Source organism: Rhea pennata, chromosome 4 (assembly GCF_028389875.1).
Source record: "Rhea pennata isolate bPtePen1 chromosome 4, bPtePen1.pri, whole genome shotgun sequence".
Lineage (NCBI taxonomy): Eukaryota > Metazoa > Chordata > Aves > Rheiformes > Rheidae > Rhea > Rhea pennata.
In genome coordinates this window covers 39,429,033-39,452,015 of record NC_084666.1, presented here as the reverse complement: position 1 = coordinate 39,452,015, position 22,983 = coordinate 39,429,033, and the positions used below count along the sequence as shown (strand labels likewise).

Below are 22,983 nucleotides of genomic sequence, written 5' to 3'. Positions count from 1 at the left end.
ATCCCCTGCGACCTGTGATTGAGGGACAGTTAAAAATAATTGCCCGTGTTAAGAGGCAGAAGACCATGTTACAAGGAAAACTACCTTCTTTCAAAGCCCGCTAATGGCCATACGATTCATTAGGTTACTTAATCCTAATAACCTCGCTAGCATCAGCCCCAGTGACCCAGCCCATTAAGCACCACCGGTGAAACCCCATAAAACAGGCAAGGGGAATGTCCAACATATGAGCACATTTATTAGCATTATGTTCCTGAGATAACATGCCCCTGGCTCCTCTGCATACCGCTGCAGGCAGGTTGGGGAAGGAGGGAGCTGTTCTGGGAAGGGTTGAGCGCGGAACCTGGGCTTCCGCAGAGGGAGGGCTGGTCCCGCAGTCACTGTCACCCCAGCCGGTAGCTCTGTCCTCCGGTTCTCTCTGCTTTTCTCCTTGGGACCCTGTTTCTCCAGCCAAACAATAGCTACATTTGTGGCTAGCATTCCCCCCCCCCACACACACACACTGATTAAACCCAGGCCAACCAATGGCAGCCAGAACCAAACAAAATGCACAGAGTAACATTTCGATCATAAACGGGAGTTAACAGCTTAAAAAATAAAAAAAAAAAAAAAAAAAAAAAAAAGAGAGGGGAAAGGGAAAAAAAAAGAAAGAAAGAAAAAAAGAGGCAAAAAGTCTCCCTTCCACCGAAACGTGTTAATGAGTCGTTGCAAAATTAGCCTCCGTGGAAGAAGCGGCTGAGAGAGGGAAAGGGAAAAGGGAGGGAAAAAAAAAAAAAAAAAAAAAAAAAAAGGAAAAAAGGAGAAGGAGCAAGCCCGGGTTCTCGCGGACCTCCAGCCGCAGACAGCTCGGATGCCTCCGCGGCACCTCGCGGAGCGGGGCAGGCCCCGGGGGGCCCGGCCGAGCATCGCCCCCCGGGGCCGGAGCTAAAGGTGCCGCCGGCTGCAGATCCCTCCCAGGAGCTGCAGATAGAGGCGTCCTCAACCTTCGACACTCGACCATTTCTACCACCACCACCACCACTGTTTTTCCTTTCTTTCTTTTCTTTTCTTTTCCCTTTTTTTTTTTTTTTGGGGGGGGGGGGGTGTCTGTATTTCTGGAGGAAAAACCTTGCCCCCACCCCACCCAGCCCCCCAGTCCGAAAATGCGCGTCCGGCGCAGGGAAACCCGCGCCGCTCCGGCCCCCTAACGCGGCGGCGGCCGCGGGGAGAAACGCCGGCCCTGTGCCCGCCCGGCACACCTAAGAAGCTGACCGCCCTTCTGCTATTAAACCCCATCCCCCCCGCTTCTTCCCTTTTTTTTTTTTTTTTTTTTTTTTTTTTTTAACTCGTAAAATATTGCTCTGGCTTGGAACTTGTCATAACAGGAGCCTGCATTATTTATTGGGTTATTTATTCCTTTTATGTATATGTATTCCTTTTATGAATTTAGTGCATTTGAAAGAAGGGATTTCCAAGGAGAGAGAAATGGAAAAAGAGAGAGAGAGAGAAAAGAAAGAGAGAGAAGAGAAATAAAAAGAAGGAAGGAACGAACGAAAGAACCCACACATGTCAGCCCTTCAAAATTAAAACAAGAAGTCCCGAAGTATTCTTTTTGTATTAATATTATTTAACATTTAGAAAGCGGGGACTTCAAAAAACTTTTTTGCAGGGAAAATAAAGGGGGAAAAAAGAACCATTCTCTGGAAAGCATTTGTTCACACAACTTGAACTGTGCCATTTTGACTTAGAAACAAAACGCGAGGCGCCCAATCCTGTCCCCCTTCTCCCCCCTTCCCCGGCATATATCTTTTCAGCGCACATTTTAAAATAAATATTCTTACGAGTCTTTCCAGAATGCCTCCCTGTTATGAATTGATAGGATACAACATACCCCAGCTGTGCCTGGAAGTTAGGGTTTAGTCCTTTAAATACCAGGACAACATCTGCAGGGAAAACAATTAAGGCGGCTTCGCCCCCCCCGGCCCCGCACGGCGCTGGGCTCGCTAATGGCCCGGGCGGGCGGCCGCGGACCAGGGGCCGAGGGAGACGCGGGGCACTAAGGACCTCACTCCGCTGCCTGCTGCCAGGCCAACCCTGCTGCAAAGCAGGCAGGGGCTTTGCGGGGCGAGTCCGGATCGCCTTCACTTCTTGGGGGAAGGAGGGGGGAAAAGCCCCCGTATGCTCTGAGACGGGACGTTATATCGAAACTTTTTAATTATTCTGAATCTCCGTACAAGCCCTTTTAATTGTATTGCACTTTTTCCAGGTCTTTCCGTTCTGCTACTCAGTAAGTACAAATAAACCCAAACAAACTGAGTTAGCTAATCTCTACAGGATTTAAGGAAAGATAGAAAAATCTCCAGATACGTTCAGGTATATACCACTTGAGAAACACGGGGCGAATCATGCTTTTTATTTTCTTGTCTCAGCATTAAATGAAGTCAATGTCAGTGATATTTTCGTAGCAAAGTGTAATTTTTACTATGGAAATCTTTCCTGTAGCTATTTTGTTTGGGAATAGTATTTACCATTAAAATGTAGAAAGCAGTCACATTGCGATCTGCTCTTTTGGAGCTTACAACAGGTGTCAGAGCTCTCTTCGGGGGGGGGGACGCTATATATATATGTCTGTACATATACATACAATTAAATAAAATAACCACTTTGTCTGTTTTAAACCATATGAGTGCAAAAGAAATAACAGAGAAATGTTTAGGTTTTAAACACCTCGGACGCTTATACAGCTTAGACTCCACTCGAATATGACCTTATCATGTTTCAGTCTCTATATTCTTTTTCTTTTTAATGAGATGCTGCAATGGGAACTATTGCTGCCCCGCTTAAATAGGCTGCAATCTTTTAATTTCAGGCTAGTATGTGTGTTCTTAGGGCTAGACGAGAAAAAAAATCATTTTCCCAAAAATTAGTAAGCTGCACAGGTAACATCATTGTAAATTATATAATAAATAGAATAGTGTCTACAACTGTTACCACAACTGGCCATCAAAAAAAAAAAAAAAAAAAACCAAAAACAAAAACAAAAAAAAAACCCACAAAGTATGATTAAGCTCATGCCTGAGGTGATTTACTTCTAGAAAATTAGCTACAGCCAGTTTGTATGCCTCCCCACCTCTATGTGTCCAGAGTGATATTCCCTTCCCCCATGGAAAGAAAAGAAAAGAAAAGAAAAGAAAAGAAAAGAAAAGAAAAGAAAAGAAAAGAAAAGAAAAGAAAAGAAAAGAAAAGAAAAGAAAAGAAAAGACAAGAAAAGAAAAGAAAAGAAAAGAAAAGAAAAGAAAAGAGAAAATTTTACATTTCTGACAGTCTAACCCGGGTGGGAGCAAGCGCTCCAAAGAGCTGAGGGCTGAACTCCCCACCCCAAGGAGATGCAGGACTGGCTGTCCCATGTATGCCCTCTTGCATCCCTGCATGCGCCCGACCTGTTCCCGGAGCTAGCACCTAACCCTCCAGCAGCGTGTGCCTTTGGCTCAGGCAGAAGTGGGGATGCATAAACCTTCCTACCCCGGAGGTTTGGCTGTTTCTAGGAAAGCTAGGAAAACGTAACAAATTTGCCCCTTTCTGATTTCCAGGACCCTTCCGCCCGTGGGCGCGCACCCCGTGGGCAGAGTTAAGGGGAGCGGGAAGCGGCAGGAGCAGCCCAAAGGCTCCGCAGCGTCTCTGCGCCACCGACCTGCCCCGGGGCTGGTGGGGGAGGGAGGATATTTAGGCTATAAAGCCTCTCCGCCTCGACATGTGGGGGGCTGCGGGGACCCCCGGGGGCGGGGGCTCCTCTTGCCTCGGGAGGAGAGGGAGCCGCGCCTCGCCCCAGATCCCGGCTCCCATACTCGCGCACTTCAGTCTGTGGGTACATCGGCAAAAGCATGCAAGCGCGTATTGCAATGGCTTTTCTTTTTTCTTTTTTTCTTCTTCTTTTTTTTTTTTTTTTTTTTTTAAGACTCTTTAAAACCCGGCGAGGCGCCGTGACACAGCGCGCAGGAGGATGCTGCGCGGCTGCGGGAAGGATGCCAAGGCAGCTGTGTGCGGGGAGGGGAGAGGAGGGTGGATTTCAGAGCAGGGAGCACCGAAATACTCCAAAAGTACCGGGATCCTGGAGCCTGGAGGAGTGTCCATGGCAACGGCAGTATCCGGGACACGGTCTGTGCGCCGCCCCGCCGCGCTCCGCGCCCGCCCGCGGAGCTGCCCCGCGCCCGCTGCGCGCCCTTCCCGCGCCAGCGCGGCTGCAGAGCACCGCCACCGCAGCTCACACCTATCCTCCCTTTTCTTCATTTTTTTTTCTTCCTTTGGCAGCAGGGGGGAGCAACGCGCCGCCGGCGCCCCCCGGGCGGAATGAGCCTCCTGCCGCGGCCGCGCAGGGAAATCCGGTGAGCGGCGCACGACCCGCTGCCCACGCGGAGACAAAACGCGCGGAGAGTCCCAGTGACTCGCGGATTCTCCTCTCCACCTCCGCACCCCGGCACACGTGAAAACAGTTTCAAATGCCGAGGGGTCACGCAGAGCCATCCCGATCGTTTAGTAAAAATAACAGAGCTATTACAGAGCTGCAGGAAGGAGCCCGGGGGTCCGTCCACGCACGCTTGGCCAGCGTGCCTCCCTCGGCCCCGCGCAGCCCCGCGGGCGTGTGCGCGCACTCGGCCCCTGCCGCGCGAGTCCACTCCCAAACGCACGCGCACGACGCGGGTGCGCGCCCGCGGTGTCCGGGGCGCACCAGGGACTGCTCGTATCTTCGGGATGCAAACGCACTGAAAGCCCTTTAGGAGAACCCGAGAGACAGCTCACTAACCTACAATTTTTTCCCCCCCTCTGCATACACGAAAACTGGAAATAATTAAATTCTTTAAAGGTTTACTTTTGAAATCGTGGCTGGAGTAAACTATGATTCAGGTGTAAATAATTACGAAAGTCATGAAAGCGGCAACTGCTCCATGTGGTTTATTAATCGCTTTTTAAAAATCGTTTGATCATTTTAATCCCTAGCTGTTCGCCAAATTCACATATTTGTAATTTACTCAACTTTATCGTCTCTACCAGGATACGGATGTTGTACATTAGTTTCCAGACCCTGCCGCAGGAGTCCTCCCTGGCGGCGGAGCGGGGCTGGAGCAGACTGGATGCTCCGCGACAACGGGCCGCGATTACCCCCCGTATTTGGAAAAATTTCTATCTCAGGTTAGTGAAATTCGAACCGAATAAATGCTGTTTCCCTTTCATAAACGCTAAGAGACCCACTCGATTTTAGACTCCGGAAAAAAAATGAGTTACTGAATAAAAGAAATTCTTTAAACACAATAGATCCGTGACTAAATGAAAGCATTTCTCGGGGCAAGCAGGATTTGTCCCGAAAACCCTCAAAGAAAGTATCCGTTAAGCGAAAGCCTTAGAGAAATAGGGGAAATGTGGATATACAATATACATCATATAAACAAAAGCCCAGGATTGATTTCATCCACTTTTGCTTTAGCCTGCGTCTACTTATTTTTTTTATTATTTTTTTTCCTACGTTGCAATTACAACCCATTCATCTCCCCAGAAAACCGTGGTGGAAAAAGGCAAGAAAAAGAACTTTTTCTTGTGTGTGTCCTCTTTTAAAATCTCTTTGCCTAGTAAGACACTACTAGAACATGTTCTGCTGTTGTAAAAGTGTTTTTATCACGCTGTAAATTACTGCCACTCTGACAGAGCGGCCGGAAATGTAAATCACACCGTGGAGCTAAAGTTATGAAAAAGTTTGTTACATTTCTGCATCCAAGGAAGACCACGAGGCTGCTGGCTCGGGAAGGGAGGGGGGAGGCTTGTTTACTATTTTCCTGCTCCGCCAAACTGTTGGCTCCGCGGTGCCTGGGACTTTGACGAGAAAGAATGGACAATGTGCAGAGTCCCTTCCTATGACACCCAGGCCACCGCCACTTGGGAGGTCCTTTGGCCTAATGCAACCACAGCTAACTGCTCCCAACAGGAGGCTCTGTGGATCAGGCGGGGTCACAATTATACTTCTGCTAAAGGCAAGAGCTTTTTTAAAAAAAGTGTGTGGGGGGGAGAGAGACAGAAATAGAGAGAGTGAGAGAGGAGGGGGCTGGGAGAGCGGTTGAATTCAAGCCTTTCCAATCGTCTGGGGAAGGAGAGCCTGAAAGTGAGGATAGTGGGAATCTTACAAGACGCGTGTACACGAGTAAAATCAGGGCGCTCCCACCCCGTGGAAAGCGAGGGAGGAGGAGGTCGTGGGGCTCCGCACGGAGGGCTGGCCCCAGCCTGAGGACTGTCCTGCCTAAGAGGGCGTGAGGAGCCTGTGGGTCTGCAGGCACGAAACGCTGCCTGTGCCAAACGCGCTAGAAACGCGGTCGCACTTGCTTCGCTTGTTTAAGGTGGGGGAGAGAGGGAACAACAACCACAGCCCACAACACGCATGAAATATTGCCGAGGGTGGTGGTGGTGGGGGGAATAGATAAAACCATCCTAGCGGCTCACTTCGGCACTCGGAGCAAGCCGATATTTTGGGGCGGGGGAGGCAATAGGAGGGTTAATGCACGTTTGCGGTGTCAGAGAAGGGGATCGGGCCACAGCGACGAGCTTCCCGGGGCGCGCAGCCCGCACAGCGCTCCGCACCCGGGCACCTCTTGCCGGCTCGCTGCCGGGTGATTTTTTTTTTATTTTGTTTTGTTTCATTTTTTCTTTGCAGCGGCGAGGAAGCGCGGGGAGTAGAGCGAGTGTCCCCCCCCACCCGTGCTCTCACCGCGGCGCGCTTTCCCTCCGCGCTCACGCGTGGCGGCCGCCCGCCTTCCTTCTCCCTTCCTCCTCTTCTCTCCTTTTCCTTTCCGCCGCGTAATCCCCCTTCCCCGGGCAGGACCCGCGGGCTGTGCGCGGCCGCGGCTCCCCCGCCGCCGCCTGCTGTCCGCGGAGGGGGCCCGGCGCCGCTGGCCGCCGGGGCAGGGCCGGGCCGGGCTGCGCGTCCCCCCTCGCCCCTCGTCGCCCCCGCTTACCTGCGCGCGGCGTCCCGGGCTCCGCGGCGCGCCCGCAGCGGCGGAGGGGAGAGAGGCGACTCCCCCCCGGGGGGGGGGGGGAGGGAAGGGCCAGGAGCCCCCCTGCACCCCAGAGAGATCCGGCGAGAGGAAGAGAGAGGGAGGGGGAGATGGAAAGCCTCCCCCCCCCCTCCCTTTCTCTCCCCGTTTGAGCCGAAGTGACCCGCAGTATCTGGAGAAGGTTTTTGAAGACGTTTGGGAGGGAGGGAGAGAGTTTTCTGCTGAGAAACTCAATCTGCCATACAGTAGCGGCTGCATCTGGGATCTGTCACTGCTGACAGCACCACAGGGCACAGACATGATCTTCCGCACAACGCTGCAACTCCCCAAAATACCCTCCTCGCTCCCAGGGTGTCCGCCGGGTTGCATCGCACTCCTTCGCCAAAAGGGGGAAAGCAACCTGAATCCCGAGCAAACAGACACACCGAGAGAAAGGCAAGGGAGAGACCCCCCCCCCCTTCTTCGCCACAATTTTAAACACACCAGCGCCGAGGAAAGAGGGCGAAAGGCGATGTCATATTCTGATGGTGCAAAGGCCATAAATGTAAGCACTAGCGCCGTGAGATTCCCGAGAATGACTTTAATGAATAATTTCGGAGACAGTTATGGCTTTGGGTAATTACTGCGCCGCTCTATGAAAACCAGATTTGGGGGAGAGAGGCAGGCAAGGCCGGGCCGTGCGCCACGGCTCACGGTGCGCGGCCGCGGGGCGCGCTGCGAGCCCGGCCCGGCCCCCGCCCCGCGGGGGTGCCACGGCCGCCCCCGGCGCCGCGCTGGGGTCCCCTGCGGGCAGGGCTCCCAGGAAACCTGCGGGGGCTGGAGGTTTGGAGGCGGCGGCTTAATATTATTATTATTAATTATTTTTAATGTCTTCCGCCTCCTGTATTTTCTGGCAGAACATTTCTTTGTGTTTTAGGCCAGTTTTAGAGAACTTCTACGGGTTTGCATGCATATTTAGCTTTTTAAAAGTTCATTATACGCAGCTGTTTTAGCCTATAGCCACATATGGCATGCAAATAGAGACCCCTATAGGAGAATCGTCCTCTCTATTATCCCCACATGTTTGTGGCTCTACTGCCGTACATTAAAATATAATTTTGCATTTTTCTCCCGAATACTTTGAGCAACACGGGGCTTGTTTCTGCTTTGAACAGCGTTCACGAGCAGCAGATAAATGGCTTCGAGATGCAGGCGCAGTGATCCCCGTTGTTTTGCTAATGCATTACCGCTGTTTCCCAAACCGTGCTGCCGGCTGTAACAGTACCGAGCTCCGAGAGCGGCGGCGGCCGGCAGGATGCGGCCCCCGGGGGAGCCCCCCGGCCCCCTCCCGTCGGGGGGCACTTTCTGCCTCGGACCCTGAGGCTGCCCGAGGGGACGCGCCCAGGGCCGCAGCTTCAGCCTTGCGAGGTAGGAGCCGCAACTTGGAGCTCTCTCGCAAAGCTCTGGGATGGGATTTATTGGGAGGTTTGGGGTTTTTTTTCCCCCTTTTACTTTTACTTTCTTTTTTTTTTCCTTTACTGTTTCTCCCCTCGAGCCCGCCCTTGCCCGAGCCCCTAGTATTAGTGGATGTGGTGGGGAGCCAAGCGCACTGCATACCGTTTTTACTCATTTAGAAAGGAAATGTTCCTTTTCCTTTCGAGATTACAGATAGACACACACTGGAGCATTGCGGTATCTTAGGGGATTTATTTTATTTTATTTTTGCAGCAACAAAGAAGGGGAAGCGCTTTTTTTTTTTTTTTTTTTTTTTTTTTTTTTTTTTCCCTCCAGAGTCACACAATACTTTTTTTCTCCTGGCAAGAATACTTTACTTTGAGAATCTAATCCTTCAGACAAATACTCTAACATTATCTCTTTTCTCTGGAGACAAGATCAACCGCTTTCTCATCCGCACCACCCCCCTTCCTGGTAGTAGCACTGATTGCCGTATACAGCTGGACAAGTGTCAGCCGTCCAAGAGTTTGCGAGCAGACGGCAGAGGCTCAAGTTTATTTATTGAACTACTATGTTTTTTATCTCCTTGGGAAAAACGAATGTTATGAAATTTACCAAATAATAAAGTAAAAATACATAAAAATAAACATCACAAACATGAACTTGGATCCCGCTGAGTCAGGGCCATTACACAGGGCAGGCTGCTCCGCATTGCTATTAGGCATCCTAAGCTCTCAATTAGATGAGATTCATCAGGATTTAATAGCAGGTGCAAAGCCATTTCTCTGCCAGTAGAACTGCCGCTTGGGTCGGGAATCATCTTGCTTTACAGGAGTCTCCAGCTTTCCCGGCTCGTTGTAAAACTGACTACCACTTTGGATAGCGGGGTGTGAGAGCGCAGGGCAGGCAGCCGGCGACTGCCCGCACTTTGCTTCGCTAATTTCTCCCCGCCAAGACACAAGGTGGAAATCTGCCCGGCTTGATATTTATTTTGGAAGACAGACCGAAGGCACCGGGAGAAATACTGCCCAGATAAAGCTAGCGCTGGGCTGGGAAGGAGGGAGGGGAGCGCCGTCGGCGTAACGCGCCGCCTTTATTTCTGAAGTTGCAAACAAACAATCAACCAACCAACCTTGGCGGCAATCTCCAGAGAAGCCAAAGCCTCCGGGGGCTAAAAATACCGATTCTCAGAGAAGCCGAGCGCAGCCCCGTGCCGCGGCGCCCGCATTCCAGCTGGCGGAGGCGCTGGCGCTGGGGCTGGGGCTTGGAGAGCGCGGCCGTGATTACACCCAACTCGAGAGCAGGATGGCTCCTAGCCGTCTGATCTGACGTCAACATGTCTCTAGCTCCTCGCTGCAAGATAGAGGGAGCAGAGCCGGGGGAGGGAGAGGTCTAATCATTCCCAGATGTCTCTAATAGCAGATATAAAGACTTATATAGTGTCTGAGAATAAATTTGTAATCAATGCTCTACAATCGGATCATCAAAGCAACAACATTTCTGGAGGAAAATAAGGGGGCTGAGGAAGAGGGAGACACACACCACGCTGCTTTGGAAGGGGAAAAGAGGGCCACAGGGACTTCCCGGAGAGGCGCTGGCCCCGCGAATCGCCCAGCTTTGCTAGAATTTATGTGAATATATAATTCAGATAACAACTCTGCTTTAATCTCCATTGTACGGGGCGAACTTGAACAGCTGAACAGTAATTGACCAATTAGAAATGGAAAAGATTGGAGCTCGTTTGTAGGGGCATATATTTCCTGGTTCACCAATACAAAACAAAAAACAAACAAAAAACCCTAAAACTCCCAACCCCAAATTAAAAATATATAAAACATCGAAAAGCCCCTCGTTACAGCAGAAGGGATTATGTTTGCAGGAGGATGGAATGGGTTTCCTTCCCATCGCTACATGTACGTTTCTTGAGTATATCTGTGAGTAGCTGGGCGAGTACGTGTGAAAAAAGGCAGATTAAGGTTAGGTTTCCAAGTGCAAGAGGAGAATATTTTGCTTAGGGGTTTTATTATTAACTCTCTTCCTCTCTCCCTCCCGCCCACCTTTCAAGATCACGTTGTCTCAGTGGCATCTCCCGGCCGTGTTTATGTCCTTACAGCTGCCCGCGGATGTCTCGGCGCTTGTTCTAGTGGTGTCTGCGGCTTGGACCGAAAGGCCCCGTTTCACCTCTGTGACAACGACAGCAAATTAGCTATAATTATTACAATAATATCTTCAAGCAGAGAAGAGCTCCTGAGAGTGAACGAGTGAAAAAATAAGTTAATTAAAAAACCCCGGGTATTCAGCTTATCTCCCTGGCCGCAGGAATGCAGGCATCCCGTGCACGCCCGACAGCGCGGCGGGCTCGTAAAACAGCCGCGCACGACGGCAGGACCGGCTCCCGCCGCCCGGGGAGCGCGGCTGGCCCCGCGCAGCCCTACGCGCCTCCCCGCGGAGGTGTCAGGGCCTTGCCCTTTACCTCCATCGCTGCCAAAAGCGTGGGGGAACATGGAAAAAAAAAATAAAAACACGCTGCTTTCTGCCTCACACGGGTGCCCTCGAGGTCCCCCGGGGCAGGGGTGCTAGGCCCCGCTCCGCGCCACTCCGCGCCCCGCGCAGCTTGCCGTGCACAGCGAGATGCGCCCCGGGGAGCAGAGGGGAGGCGACCGGTCCGGGGGCACGCAAACCGAGGAAGTTCTGTTGTTTTCTCCTCAAGGAGAAAAAAAAATAAAAAAGAGTGAGAAAGAAAGAAAGAAAGAAAGAAAATTATTTTCTTTTGAGGCAGAGCTCAGACCCTCATTCCCGCAGCCAGGAATAGAGGCACTCGGCTGAAGTTATGGGGAAATACGGGGACTGAGCCCGTTTGCAAGGAGGCAGCTTGAGGTGGCTACATCCAGCCGCCCGCCCCCCGAGCCTTCTTCTCCTTCTTGCTCTGCACAATGCGGAGCGATGCCGCGGCAGCGCCACGCTGCTGTTCCGCAGCCCCCTTAGCTCCTCTCCCCACCGAGAGCGCTGCCCCCGAGCCCGGCGGTGCCGTCGGGGCGCCGATGCCCCGCCGCAGGGCTGCGGTAGCGGCGGGCGCAGCGCGCCCCTGTTATCAGCCCCTCGGCTCCACTCGCGGAGACCTGGGGCCAGGGCACTGACATCCCGATCTACCATCAATTTACCTTCTACCGCCCTGCTTCCCCATTTAGCTTTTAACGTCAAAACCTACATTTTTGTCGGCTCCGACCTGTCTAGGGCTCTTGTGATTTAGCTCCAGGAATAACTGCTCCTGAGAAAATGGCAACATCCTCATTATCGAGCAATTAAAAGAGATCCTCCTTAGCAGGTCCAGAGAGGCTCTCAGTTCTGAGAAATTTAACGTTTCGAAACGTTAAATCGGCCCGATGGGCTGGGGGGGGGGGGGCGGGGAGGGGAGCCCCGACGGAAGCGCGGGAGCCGCTCCGCACCCGAGCGCGGCCCCGGTCTCGGCCCGTCCAGCCCCTCGGCTGCGGCAGGGCGCGGGCCGCGGAGCTCCGCGGCGCGCCCGTCCCGTTTGCAAACGAAAGCGGCGCTTGGGTGGTGGCGGCGGGGGACGGGACGAGCCCCTGCAGTTTATCATCTGGGCTGGGTACCAGACAGGGAAAGGAAAACAAGAGGGAAGATTCTTCCCTCCAAGTGCTATAAACACAGGCAAGTGTCTGTAAACACAGGCCGGCGGCGGAGCGCAGAGGCGGGCGGCCTGACGCGACGGCAGAGGGGCGCACGGCTTTTGGCCGCTTGCTCCGACCCCGCCGCGGGGGCTCCCGTCTCGGTTCACGGGCAACTGCACGTCTACCCACGCCGACCGTCGGGGCGCGGCAGCGGCCTCTTCCTTCGGCGCGGCGGCAGGTACACAGCCCCGGACCTGCAGAGAGAGCCAGCCAGCGGTAAGTAGAGCTGATTTAAGTCCCAAGACTTACAGGCCCAAAGCCGCAAAAGGATGAAGCCCATCTTTACCACGGAAAAGGTGGAAAAGCTCAACCGTGAATAGCCAAGTGTACCTTAGAGAATTGCTTCTAGGCAAAAAGCTCTAACTTTATTATTATCACTTCCCTCCCCCCCTCCTTGACTGCCTGTGATATTGAGGGAAATTTTGCACTTCCCAGCGCCGAGTGTCGAGGTGGGCTGCTGACCGAGCACCAGGAGCCTGGCAAAGGAGGAAGCACAGAGAGCAGCGGCAAGCTTCCCAGACAGAGAGGAGCAGGACGACTGAACATACAGCAGATTGAACATACTAGAAAGAGGGAGAGAACAAGCTGCTGCTAGTCTGGAGACAGAAGAGTGAAAAAACAAAACAAAAAAAAATCCCAAAACACCTCCCCGCATACACACACACGCAAAAAAGCTTGCTGTGGCAGACTAGAAACGTGCAACCCAGGAGAATTTTGGGAATTACAAAGTTAATATTAAGTTCACCGTAGCTCATTGTAAATCTTACATTCCCCCTCCCTCCCCAAATCCCATGCCTTGTTCGCTCTTTCTGACTTGACGTAAAATTACCTGTTACATAATCACTCCTCGCAAAGCCCTGCAGCCTCCCTCGTCTGCCCTCAGCCCTCGCCGGGCCCTCAGACCCCCCTCGGCGGGTCAGGAGCGGGCCCTCGCCCCGCGCTGCGGCCGCAGAGCGGAGGAAACCGCGCAGCCCTGCGCGGCCGCGGCCCAGCGGCGTTTGCGCCCTTGGCCCTTTCCCCTTAGCACTCGGTCTCCGCACGGAAAACGCCACCGCACGGCATCCCTGCTCAGCTGGACTGCCGCTTCACGCCCAACACTCGCGGGGCTGTCGAGAGTCCTCCCTCGACCCGTCCTTTCACTCACTTGTTTAAAAATAAACTTAGGAGCCATCTTTATAATTTAGTTTACTTCCGAATATTTTAAATATTATGAAAAAAGCCATAAACAACGCTGTTATTCAAAACATTGAGGTATAAAACATAAAAAGATTTGGGTTCTCTTTTTTTTTTCCTTTTTCTCTTTTTTTTTTTTGTAAAAAAACACACACAGTGGTTTATTGAGTACTTACAACGTTTACACCTTCAATATTAATTAGATTCCACTTTTTCCCTTACGGACAGAAGTGCACATAACCAATAACTGTTGAAAACATCTTCAAATACTGAACGACCACAAGAAAATTACAACACTAAATACCGAGTCAACTGAAACATGGTGCAACTGCTTCTGTTGAAATATAACTTTATAATCCCATGAATATTTATATCCAAAAGGCCAAGTATTAAAGATACACTTCACATACACACCAATGCCAGGGAGGGTTTCCCCCCCCCTTTTCTATAGTTCTTTTTTTTCCCCGTGTGTTTTATACAGAGCAAATAACATTCACGAAACTATTAGAGACGACATTACCCCTTACCAAGCTGGAGTTTCCTCTTCATATTCAAATATGGAATGCTTTTTTTCCCTCTCCTTCAAATATCCACATTTTGGGGGGTTGGGGGAGAAATTGCACATAAATAAACTGGACGATTCCAAATACAAAGAGTCCTCAGAGGAGAGCTCACTACCGAGACCAAGAGGACGGCTCCTCCAGTCCTGCCGTGCTCACTGCTTGAGCTCCAAAGCCCAGACATGCTGCGGCCAGCCAGTCCTCCCTTTGGTTTTCTTATCGTTGCTGCTAACTGTGCTTTTCAAGATTTCATTCTGGAGAGACAGGATGCGAAAGGAGAGAGAGAAAGAGAGAAAAACAGAGGGGCAAAGAAGAAAAAAAGTTAGAGAGATTTCCCTGCTTTCTAGGTCGCCTCTCCCCGGGCCCAAAAGGGAAACCTAAGGGGAGGCAGGGGCTCCTCAGCTCCCCCGGCTGCGGGGACGAAGCGAGCTCGGTGGGCCGCCGCGCGGGTCCCCTTGCGCGCAAAGCCGCTGCACCCCGGCCCCGCGTGTGCGCAGCGCCCCGCGGGCCGCGCTCGGCCCCTCGCAGCTTGCAAGCGCCGCGGCCCGCAGCGGCCCCGAGCTGCGGCGGCTGCAGGCTGCGCTCGCCGGCCCGCATTACTGCCAGCTCCGCGCTAAACCTTCTCCTTGAAGGCGCGGAGAGGCCTTAGGAGACGCGCACAGGCGTGCTGGGTGCAACATTTTAAGTCAGGCCCTTAGCGGAAAAGCGGCCACCGAAATCGGTGGGAAGACCGCCCGAGTTTGCCGTAAGGCCTACAAGAAGCGGGCTTACGCTCCCTCGTCCAAGCAGACGCTCAATCTCTCGTTAAAAACCGCTCGACGAGAAGGAATTTAAGAGCACGGCGCACGGGCAGTAAAGCCCTGCGCGGCGAACGAATTATTTGCCAGCGGCCTCAACAGCGAGCTGCTTTTTAGTTCGCCTCAACGCGCGATCTTTTATTTAAGGAAACGGAGCGTTGCTTCAGCTCTGCGAAACGAGGCTGCGAGTTACAGCCGTCTGCCGGCGGGACCGCGGCTCGAGAGCCGGAACAAGCCCGAGCCGGGGAAGGGACACCCCCTCCCCGAGGGGCTCTACGGGCTCCGTGCGCCTTTCCCGCGGCGGCTCCGCGCCTCGTCCCGGGCAGCCGCGGGGGCGCATCCGGCCGCGGCCCTGCTCCGCCGCCCCGGGATGCCGGCGGGCGGCCGGGGCGCCCCTGGCACCCAGGAACCGCGGCCCGGTGCGGGGACGCGCCGCCCCTGCCGCCCCCCCCACCTCCCCCCCCCGGTGCCGTCCCGTCCCGTCCGAGCGCACTGACCAGCTCTTTCTTCCTCTTCTCCTCCTTCACGTCTGTCTTCTTGATCTCTGCCTTGAAGGCCTCCGCCTCCCCGTTCTGGTCGTCTTTCGCTAGCAGGTCCATGAGGTAGGCGATGTAGCTCGTGGCCAGGCGGAGGGTTTTGATCTTGGAGAGCTTGGTGTCGGCGGGCACGTTGGGGATGCACTCGCGCAGCTCCGCGAAGGCGCTGTTGATGCTCTGAGTCCTGCGCCGCTCCTTGCGGTTCGCCGTGCCCCGGCGCTTCACCGGCCGGGGCCCCCCGAGCCCGGGCGGGCCGCTCCCGGGCGGCACCCCCCCGTAATGGGAGTGGTCCATGCCCGGCGCCCCGTTGGCGTACTCGGGGCTGTAGGACAGAGCCATGCTGTAGTCGGGGGGGGACATCTCCGGGTGGCTGCTGATGAGCCAGCCGTGGAAGTAGGGGTTCTCCTCGTGGCCGCAGCGGGTGGCGGCGGCGGCGGCGGCAGCGGCGGCGGCGGCGAAGGGGTAGCCCTCATGGTGCACCACCGGGTGGTGGGGGAAGCCGCCCACTAAACTCATCCCTAGCGCGCCCCACCCCGCCCCCCGGGGCCCCAAAACAAAGGCTTCCCCTCCGCGCCCGCCCCCGCCGCGCCGGCGGCAGACGCTCCGCGCCGCGCCGCGCAGCCCTCAGCACTGCCCCGCCGCCCGCCGCCTCTCCATAGGGCGCTGCTGCACAGTCCCCGCGGGTGCCCGAGCGATCCCCCCTCCCCAGGCGCCGCCGCCGCCGCTCATGCGTTGTGCCTCCACCTCCTCCTCCTCCTCGCCCGGGGCTGGGTCTTCGAGGAAGCGCGCACACACACCAAAAAAAAAAAAAAAAAAAAAAAAAAATGCTACGGAGAGAAGTCGACCAAACAAAATGGCTTGGCTTCCCAGCCCGGGATCTTCCTCGCCTCTTGCTTCCCTCCGCTCTCGCCAAGTCCGCCGCGGCCCGGCCGGGTGGTACTTACACGCGGCCCCCCTCCATCCGCCCCCGGCTCGCGGGCGCTCGGACCGGGCTGGCGGGCAGGCGGCGGGCGGCCGGCGGCGGCGGCGCTCCCCTCACCCCGGAGGGCCGGTCAGTGCCCGGCGGGCGCATGCATCCCTGCCCGCCGCGCCGCGGGGGACCGGGCGCCGGCTGTGCGCTGGGGCATCAGCGCCGCTGGGCCGTGCCGGGCCGTGCCGGGCGCGGCGGCTGCGGCGGGCGGCGGCGGCGGCGTCGGGGCGGGCGGCGGCGTCGGGGCTCGTCGCGGCGCGGGGCGCTGTCGGGGCCGCCCGGCGCGATCTCCATGTACAGCTACATGTTTGGGGCCGCCCGGGTTAATATATGGCGTCAGAGGCGGCGGCGGCCAATGGGGGCGGCCGGGGCGGGGCCCGCGGCCCTCCGCAATTAAACTTTTTGATGTCGGCCCTGCTAATTGCCCGGCTCCTCTCGCAGGATTGGCTGCCCCGCCGCGTCCGCAACGCAATTAAAGCAAGGGGGGGGGGGAATTATCATGGAGGCAGAGGTTAATGCAAGTGTTTAGCAGATGCCTTACTGTAAAATCTTCATAAAAAAAAAAAAAAGCCAACAAACTCATTAAAACTTAAATATCGGATAATTCCAAACCAGGTACGGTATGGCTCCGAGGACTGTGATGGCAAAAGTGTATGTAATAGTAGATAAGCTCCGTAGTCGCTTTTACAAAGCGGTTTGTGCCGGTCCGGTAGAAGAACAAATAAAAACAGCTTCAGAGGGCACTTTATCGATTGACCGTTTGTGATAGGCATGCCCCAGAAACACTCTGGCTTATGCTTTTATTGCTGGTTAATGTACACAAAGAGATCACTAGTAACAAGTTTCCGTGAGGAGGGAGACGAAGTTACTCTGCATTGTCACTGAGCTTGCATTTCCAGTTAAAAAAGCTCTGGCTTTGCGGCCGTTGACTTACCAAATGAGCAGACAGCCCAGGGTTTGGCCAGAGATGTTATTTTCTTCCAGAATGAATTGCTTTGAAATAATAACAATAAAACCAACTCTAAATGATTCTCTTCCAGCTTGCTGACTGCATGTACGCACCTCGACAATACTCATCCGAATCACTTGTGTTCCTGAAATCAGTTTCATGCTTGTTTAACTAGTCTGATTGGTAAGTAACCGAATATTTTTTACAGCATGTTCAGAGCTTATTTTCTAGCTTTTATTAACAAATATATAAATATTCCTCTGCAATCCTGCTTCTGCAATAAAAAAGACCAGCATCTGAGGAAAGCAGGTTTAGATATCGAAGGGGAATAGTTAAACGTTTGGTTACCAGTCAGGCCAGGAGGAAATTTCCCGTAGATATTGAGGTGTTTTTGTTTGGTAATCTTGAAGACATTACAACAGGAAAATGGATCTCAAGCTGTAATTCATGGATAACTTGGAGGCGAGGCGAATTGTTGTCATCTTCGAATGGAGCCGAGTATCACTAAATAGCTGTGAAATATCAAATACCCACCCTATGTGTGTTGGCTGACGGCTAGGCTGATTCGGCGTATATTACAATGAGACCCTACAATATAGGCAGTGTGGAAAACTGTGTCAACAGGAGCTGAGAGGTCATAAATTAAAGAAAGAGAAAGATAGAGATGGAGGAGGCTGCAAAGGAGGCAGCAAGAACCGCAAATCCAGTCCCTGCAAGAGCTCAGTGCGCTCTCCGGATCCACCGCAGAGCCGCTGGGGATGCCTCTGCGGGAAGGACTGGGCGGAAAAAGACAGCGAAAACGCTCCTCTGTGCGGAACCAGGTCCACGCCGGGGCACAGGGACGAGCTGAACGGGAGCGGTGAGGCGCTGAGCCGAGCCGAGCCGCGCCGCTCGCCGCGCCGGCAGCGCGCAGCTTGCGCGGCTCCCGCGGCGCCGCCGGGCAGTGCCTTGCGGGAGCCGCGGGCGCTGCGGCTGCGGGCGCAGCAGAGCAGCAGCCTGCGGGCGACCAGACGTGGAGACACCGAGGTGGAAGCTGGCGCCGATCCCGCGCGGCGGCCGGGACCCCCGAGGGGGCGAGAGGGAGGTTTATGTGCGCAGAGAGGGAGATACCGACGCGCAGACGCACCTACGGGCGCACATAGGTACAGGATATATGCGACAGAGTATAAATATACGCTATACGTGTGCGTGTGTTTGGGAGGAAAAGAGAGTATGAAAGTGAAAAACTCCAGATGTGCATCTTATTTGTAGATGCATCTGCACACACGCACGCTTGTACTAAAATGACTGTCGTCTTTCCTTCTTCTTTGTGTGTGCGTGTTTTTGTTAGCCTGAAGAAGTAACCTATCTCCAGCGCGGATTTCTAGATTTAAAAAAAGGCCGTGGGCATACCGTACAGGCAGATCCCTGGAGCAGCTAGCCAGTGTATCCCTGCCTCTCGGGATACAATGTTTGCAACGAGTAGCTTGGAAATCCACCGATTTTCTGTTGTGGTTCTCCAGTTTTGTTTTTGCTGCAGTGTTTTCCTTGATCCTAAGAAGAAAAGCGCATTGTCAAGGCCGGAAAGGTATACTTGCTTGCAAAAAGGGTTGTGTTCCTTTGCACTCTCCTTATTTGTGTAGGAGATTTCCAGTATGCTGCAGGCTGGACTGCAATTGTGACAATGTCTGTGGCAAGGCACTACAGTGACTCCGATAACATCTCCAGTGATGAAGGAAACGGAAAGCACGAGGCAGAGAAAAAGTAATAAAAGGTACAGGAGATATCGATCAGAACACCAGTCTCCAAAGCTAGCATCATTATTGCTTAATTACCTTTACAGAAAGAGGGTCTCAAGATAAAGCACCCAGCAGGACCTTGTATATAATTTTTCCTCGTATCCCCCAGCGCTTGTTTATCCAGTTTATCAAGTGAATTTTAGAGCAAATGCAGCTCTGCTTTCCTCCCTCAGCTTGCAACCGCTCGGGCTGCCTGAGCAGAGGTATTAGCTTTTTCTGTTTGATCAACGCGTTTGAAACTGCTACAGCCCAAAGTAGCTTTGTCAAGACTAGGCATGTAGTCTGCTAAAAAGCACGAACGTTTTGCCGATATCATATTTATTGATTTGATGATTTATTTTCGTACAAATCTTTCACTTAAAAAAAAAAAAAAAAAAAAAAAAAAGACTCCCCCCTCGTGTCACTTATTTCCCTGCCAAAATGGTTGCAAGTTAGGCGGGGATTTATCTACACTCTGCTGCCAGACAAAACTTTCCTAGTTCGCTGTAATTAAGAAATTTTGGTGGCGACTGAGCTGAGGCTTCCCCCCCCTTCTTTGGCTTTTTGGGGGTGGACCGTGGGACCGTCTCTCTGCTCTGTGCCCCTCGGTCGTTGCATCTCCAGGACGAGAGCCCTAGGCGGTGGCGGGCGTGAGGAGCGGGCTGCTGCGCCCCCGGGCGCGGAGGCGGGAGCGGGGCCGATGCACGCGGGGTGGCGGAGGCTGCGCGCAGGGCGCCCCGCGGCGGAGCCGCAGCCCCGGCGCTGCCGGCCGCCCCCGGCCCTGCGCGGCCGCTGCGCGGAGGGGCCACGCCGAGCTCCTCGGTCCCCTCGCTCCGGCGGCAAAGTGCGGGATGGAGCTTGGGCACAACCAGACAACGGAGTTTTGTCGCCCCTTCTCCTTCCCCCTCTCCCCCGCCCCGGCCCGGTCTTGTGTGAATTAGGCTAAATTGCAAATTAAGCTAATTTCTCAGCATCAGACGAGAGCGCGCTGGAAGGGGAAGCGGCCCCGGCGCTGGGTGGTCGGAAACGCGCGGCGGCTGGGGACTGCCGGGCCGCCGGCGAGGAGGCTGCGCGGCCGGGGCACCGGGCCGAGCGCCTGGCCGGGGGCCGAGCATCCTTCGCCCGGTCCCTTCCCGCGCCCTCCTTCGGGCCCCGCAGCGCCGAGCCCACCCTCCGCGGGCCCCCGCGCAGCGCGGCGCGGCGCCCCCCCTTCCGCCGCTCGTGGGGCGCAGCCCCCCGGGCGGGCCGCGGGCTCGGGGGGAGCCGCCGGACAGCAGGCCCGGCCCGGCCCGGCCCGGCCCGATGCGCGGCCCTCCCGGCGGCTCCTCGCCTTCGTCCCCATGCTCTGCCGCCTCCCGCGTCGCCCACCCGCCCGCTGCCGCGCTCGGGAGGTTTAGACGCATTTGAATTTATAGAGTGCATGATGTCATTGACCCGAGACCAAATGTATTAGAAAGGGATATAATTCTCAGATGAATTTAAGGACGTCTAAGCACCCGCTGTCCTAGGGATGCGACGCTCCCGATCCCTATGCTACCACTTAGGAGCTCATAGAGGAATGTAAATCTGCAAAAATACATTTTTTTTTAAGAGGCACCGGAGAAATACCATTTGAAGGTCAACCTGTCAGTGTGGGTTAATGAAAAGGACTTTTGCCTAATGGGCCTGCTTATACCCTCAGTTACACTCACACAACCTTGATTTCAACGTCGAGGGCAGAGGGCAGAATTGGGCCCACCAGGCCCGAATTAATTGCTGCCATTGGAGGTGGAGGAACCCTGGTTTACGTTACTATTATCGGTAATGAACGCCCACATATTTCAGGCACGATAATCTCGCAGCCGTTGTGTATACAAAAAAAAAAGGGCAGGAACGAGAAAAACCTAAGACACTGACCATTTTGTAAGCTGCAATGATGGGCGGTAAGCGCGGGACCGTACACATTTTACCACTGCATGTGTAAGCAATTAATCGAGGATTGCTTATATTTGTGACCGAGAATCGAGAGTTGTATTCAAACCACAGAAAGGAATAACGGAAAGAAAGGAAAAACAGGACGAACTCAAAGCAAAACAGCAAAACCTGTATGTTTTTTTTTGTTGGTCAGGAGAAAAATAATAAAGACCTTATAAAATTCTGCAACGAACGCACAGTGTTTATTGAGTTTGCTGTATTTTTTATGTATATATACACACACACACACGTATATACGTATGACTATATACAAATATATAAGCATACACATATGCTTATAAGCACGCATATGCGTACACACGCACACTTCCTTTCATCCGTATAATGCTATTCGCATTCCTGGGAAAGAGCACCTCGAAGCTGCGCTTGAGCTCGGCGCTGACAAAATAGCTCGGCGAGGGTAATTGCTTTTATTAATGAATATTTTTCCTGGAGCATGCGAAGCTCACGCGTTGGAGGAAGCAGAGGTTAGGCTGGCATCGTCTGGGGCTGAGGCTGACAAAAATCAACACTTGCGTTGTCAATATTAACGGAGAGCCTCCACTTAACGAGGCTGGGCTCCAAGCAGCGTTCCTAGATCAAAGGCAACCTCGCTTGACTTAAATAATAATAATAATAATAATAATAAAAGATCCCTCCGGAGCGCAGGCTATTAACTGCAATTTCGCCCGAGCTGCCCCGCAACGCGGTGCCGTCCTTTCGGTGCCCGCCGCGCCGTGTACCTGCCGCGGCCCGGCCCGGCCCGGCGCGGCCCGGCCCGGCGCGGCCCCGCGGCCGCCGCAGCGAGCGCAGCCCGGCTGCGCAGCGCGCAGCTGCCTCCGGCGCAGGCCGCCGGCGCACTTGCTGGGAGTAGCGCGGGTGCAGGCGCCCGCGCCGCGGTTCCTACAGGCGTATCTCGGTGTAACTGATCCGGCTGAGTGAGGTCTTTTTGGTAATTTGGATACACCAAGTCTCCAGTTAATGACATATAATCAGCCTTTAGGTCACTTGGTCATTCTCTTATTACAAACCCCTCCTGCTTTCTCTGATCTCCTTTCAAACTAAATTTCACACAAACAAATAAAGTAAGACAGGGACAAGTCCTTAAAATACAAGGGAGAAATATTGGAGAACTCCTCGTGGGGAACTATAAACATTTTAAAAAGAAAAATCGAAAAGATAGGAAAGAACATCTTATCGAGAAAGAGAGCATTGTGTACAAGACACGGAGGGGAAAACGGTCTGGCTTCTGTTAAAAGTGACATAAAATTAAAATAAAAATAATTACAAACAGAAATGGCATAACATAAACAGAAGGCAGGAGGCTTTACTGGAAATGCGCGGCCGTACTGTAATTTGTTCTTGCAGATGATACAACCGATCCGTGGATACGCAAAATGCTTATTTGCTTCCCTTTAGCCGGCAAAGAAAAAAAAAAAAAAAAAAAAAAAAAAGTCTTTTTTTTTTTCTTCAGGAAAGTAACTGAAGAAGCCGAGAAATGAAGAATTGGATGTCGTTTACCTCCTCAGATCTGCAGGGAAAAGGAGCTGTGGCCAAAACACTGGGTGTAAATGTGACAACAAAAATAAATACTTTACATCACAGCGCAGAACATAATTTTCCGAGTCAACACTTTGTTTTTCTGCTTTTCATTTCTCTTCCCCCTAGGAAAAGGCATTGCCCCCTTTTCACTGGGTATTCTTTAGGAGATGGTTCTGATCTCCGCCCAGGTATAAGTCCGTGTTTGATGTGTTTTGTTTCGGAACAGGAGCGCTGGCTGTGCCGTGCGCGCACACCGCGGCGTGGCGTGGCGTGGCGTGGCGTGGCGTGGCGTGGCGGCCGTGGCGCGCAGCGAGCACGCATACGCCGCAAGTAGCATTTAAAGGCCTCGCGGGCTGCAGGCAGCTCATTTCGAGAGCGATGCCCGTTTCCCCCCCCCCCCCCCTTTTTTTTTTCCTGTTTTTTTTTCCGGAACTCAGGTTGATTTATAAAATCGAGAGCGTGCGGATTTCAGTGTCGCTCAAGTGTTAGCACTTGAGGACGCAACCTGGAAGAGGACTGCAGTCCACACTCCCTCACGGGCATTAGCACCTCTCAGAATATTATCAACATGCGTTTTACCAAGGATCTCATTTGTGTTTAATACAGGATC

At 53.6% G+C, this 22,983-nt stretch overlaps 2 protein-coding genes and 2 long non-coding RNA genes across 8 annotated transcripts; 2 read left to right on the top strand and 2 right to left on the bottom strand.

Moving 5' to 3' along the window:
• Window positions 1–218: 218 nt before the first annotated feature.
• Window positions 219–7,198, bottom strand: LOC134140501 (uncharacterized). The gene is made up of 2 exons (XR_009958414.1): window positions 6,975–7,198; window positions 219–438 (listed from the first exon to the last, which is right to left on the bottom strand). It is a non-coding gene; the product is annotated as an uncharacterized LOC134140501 (long non-coding RNA).
• On the top strand, window positions 6,084–11,178 carry LOC134140497 (uncharacterized). 4 transcript variants are annotated; one of them, XM_062575803.1, is made up of 4 exons: window positions 6,084–6,359; window positions 7,364–7,557; window positions 8,168–8,420; window positions 8,880–9,109. In XM_062575803.1, the coding sequence occupies exons 2-4, from the start codon at window positions 7,525–7,527 to the stop codon at window positions 9,053–9,055; spliced, it is 462 nt and encodes a 153-aa protein (XP_062431787.1). In that variant the 5' UTR covers window positions 6,084–6,359; window positions 7,364–7,524; the 3' UTR covers window positions 9,056–9,109. The 4 variants fall into 4 exon arrangements, 2 of the variants coding, with proteins under 2 accessions (XP_062431787.1, XP_062431786.1); XM_062575802.1 differs by having other exon boundaries at window positions 7,260–7,557; XR_009958411.1 differs by lacking the exons at window positions 6,084–6,359; window positions 8,168–8,420; window positions 8,880–9,109 and adding an exon at window positions 10,561–11,178 and having other exon boundaries at window positions 6,928–7,557.
• A 2,130-nt stretch (window positions 11,179–13,308) lies between these two features.
• Window positions 13,309–16,365, bottom strand: HAND2 (heart and neural crest derivatives expressed 2). Of its 2 annotated transcripts, XM_062575805.1 has the most exons (3): window positions 16,147–16,365; window positions 15,164–15,524; window positions 13,309–14,123 (listed from the first exon to the last, which is right to left on the bottom strand). In XM_062575805.1, exons 1-3 carry the CDS (start codon window positions 16,272–16,274, stop codon window positions 14,025–14,027), a joined length of 588 nt encoding a protein of 195 aa, XP_062431789.1. In that variant the 5' UTR covers window positions 16,275–16,365; the 3' UTR covers window positions 13,309–14,024. The 2 variants fall into 2 exon arrangements, with proteins under 2 accessions (XP_062431789.1, XP_062431788.1); XM_062575804.1 differs by having other exon boundaries at window positions 15,164–16,232.
• Window positions 15,143–22,448, top strand: LOC134140500 (uncharacterized). The gene is made up of 3 exons (XR_009958413.1): window positions 15,143–15,268; window positions 17,213–17,304; window positions 22,306–22,448. It is a non-coding gene; the product is annotated as an uncharacterized LOC134140500 (long non-coding RNA).
• Window positions 22,449–22,983: the final 535 nt, after the last annotated feature.

Coding starts and splice junctions, on each gene's coding strand:
- LOC134140497 (XM_062575802.1), top strand. CDS start 7,312: ATGATCTTCCGCACAACGCTGCAACTCCCCAAAATACCCTCCTCGCTC. Junction 7,558..8,167: donor ATGGTGCAAAGGCCATAAAT/GTAAGCACTAGC, acceptor TGCTTTGAACAG/CGTTCACGAGCAGCAGATAA. Junction 8,421..8,879: donor CGCAGCTTCAGCCTTGCGAG/GTAGGAGCCGCA, acceptor TTTTCTCTGGAG/ACAAGATCAACCGCTTTCTC.
- HAND2 (XM_062575804.1), bottom strand. CDS start 15,718: ATGAGTTTAGTGGGCGGCTTCCCCCACCACCCGGTGGTGCACCATGAG. Junction 14,124..15,163: donor AGAAGAGGAAGAAAGAGCTG/GTCAGTGCGCTC, acceptor CTGTCTCTCCAG/AATGAAATCTTGAAAAGCAC.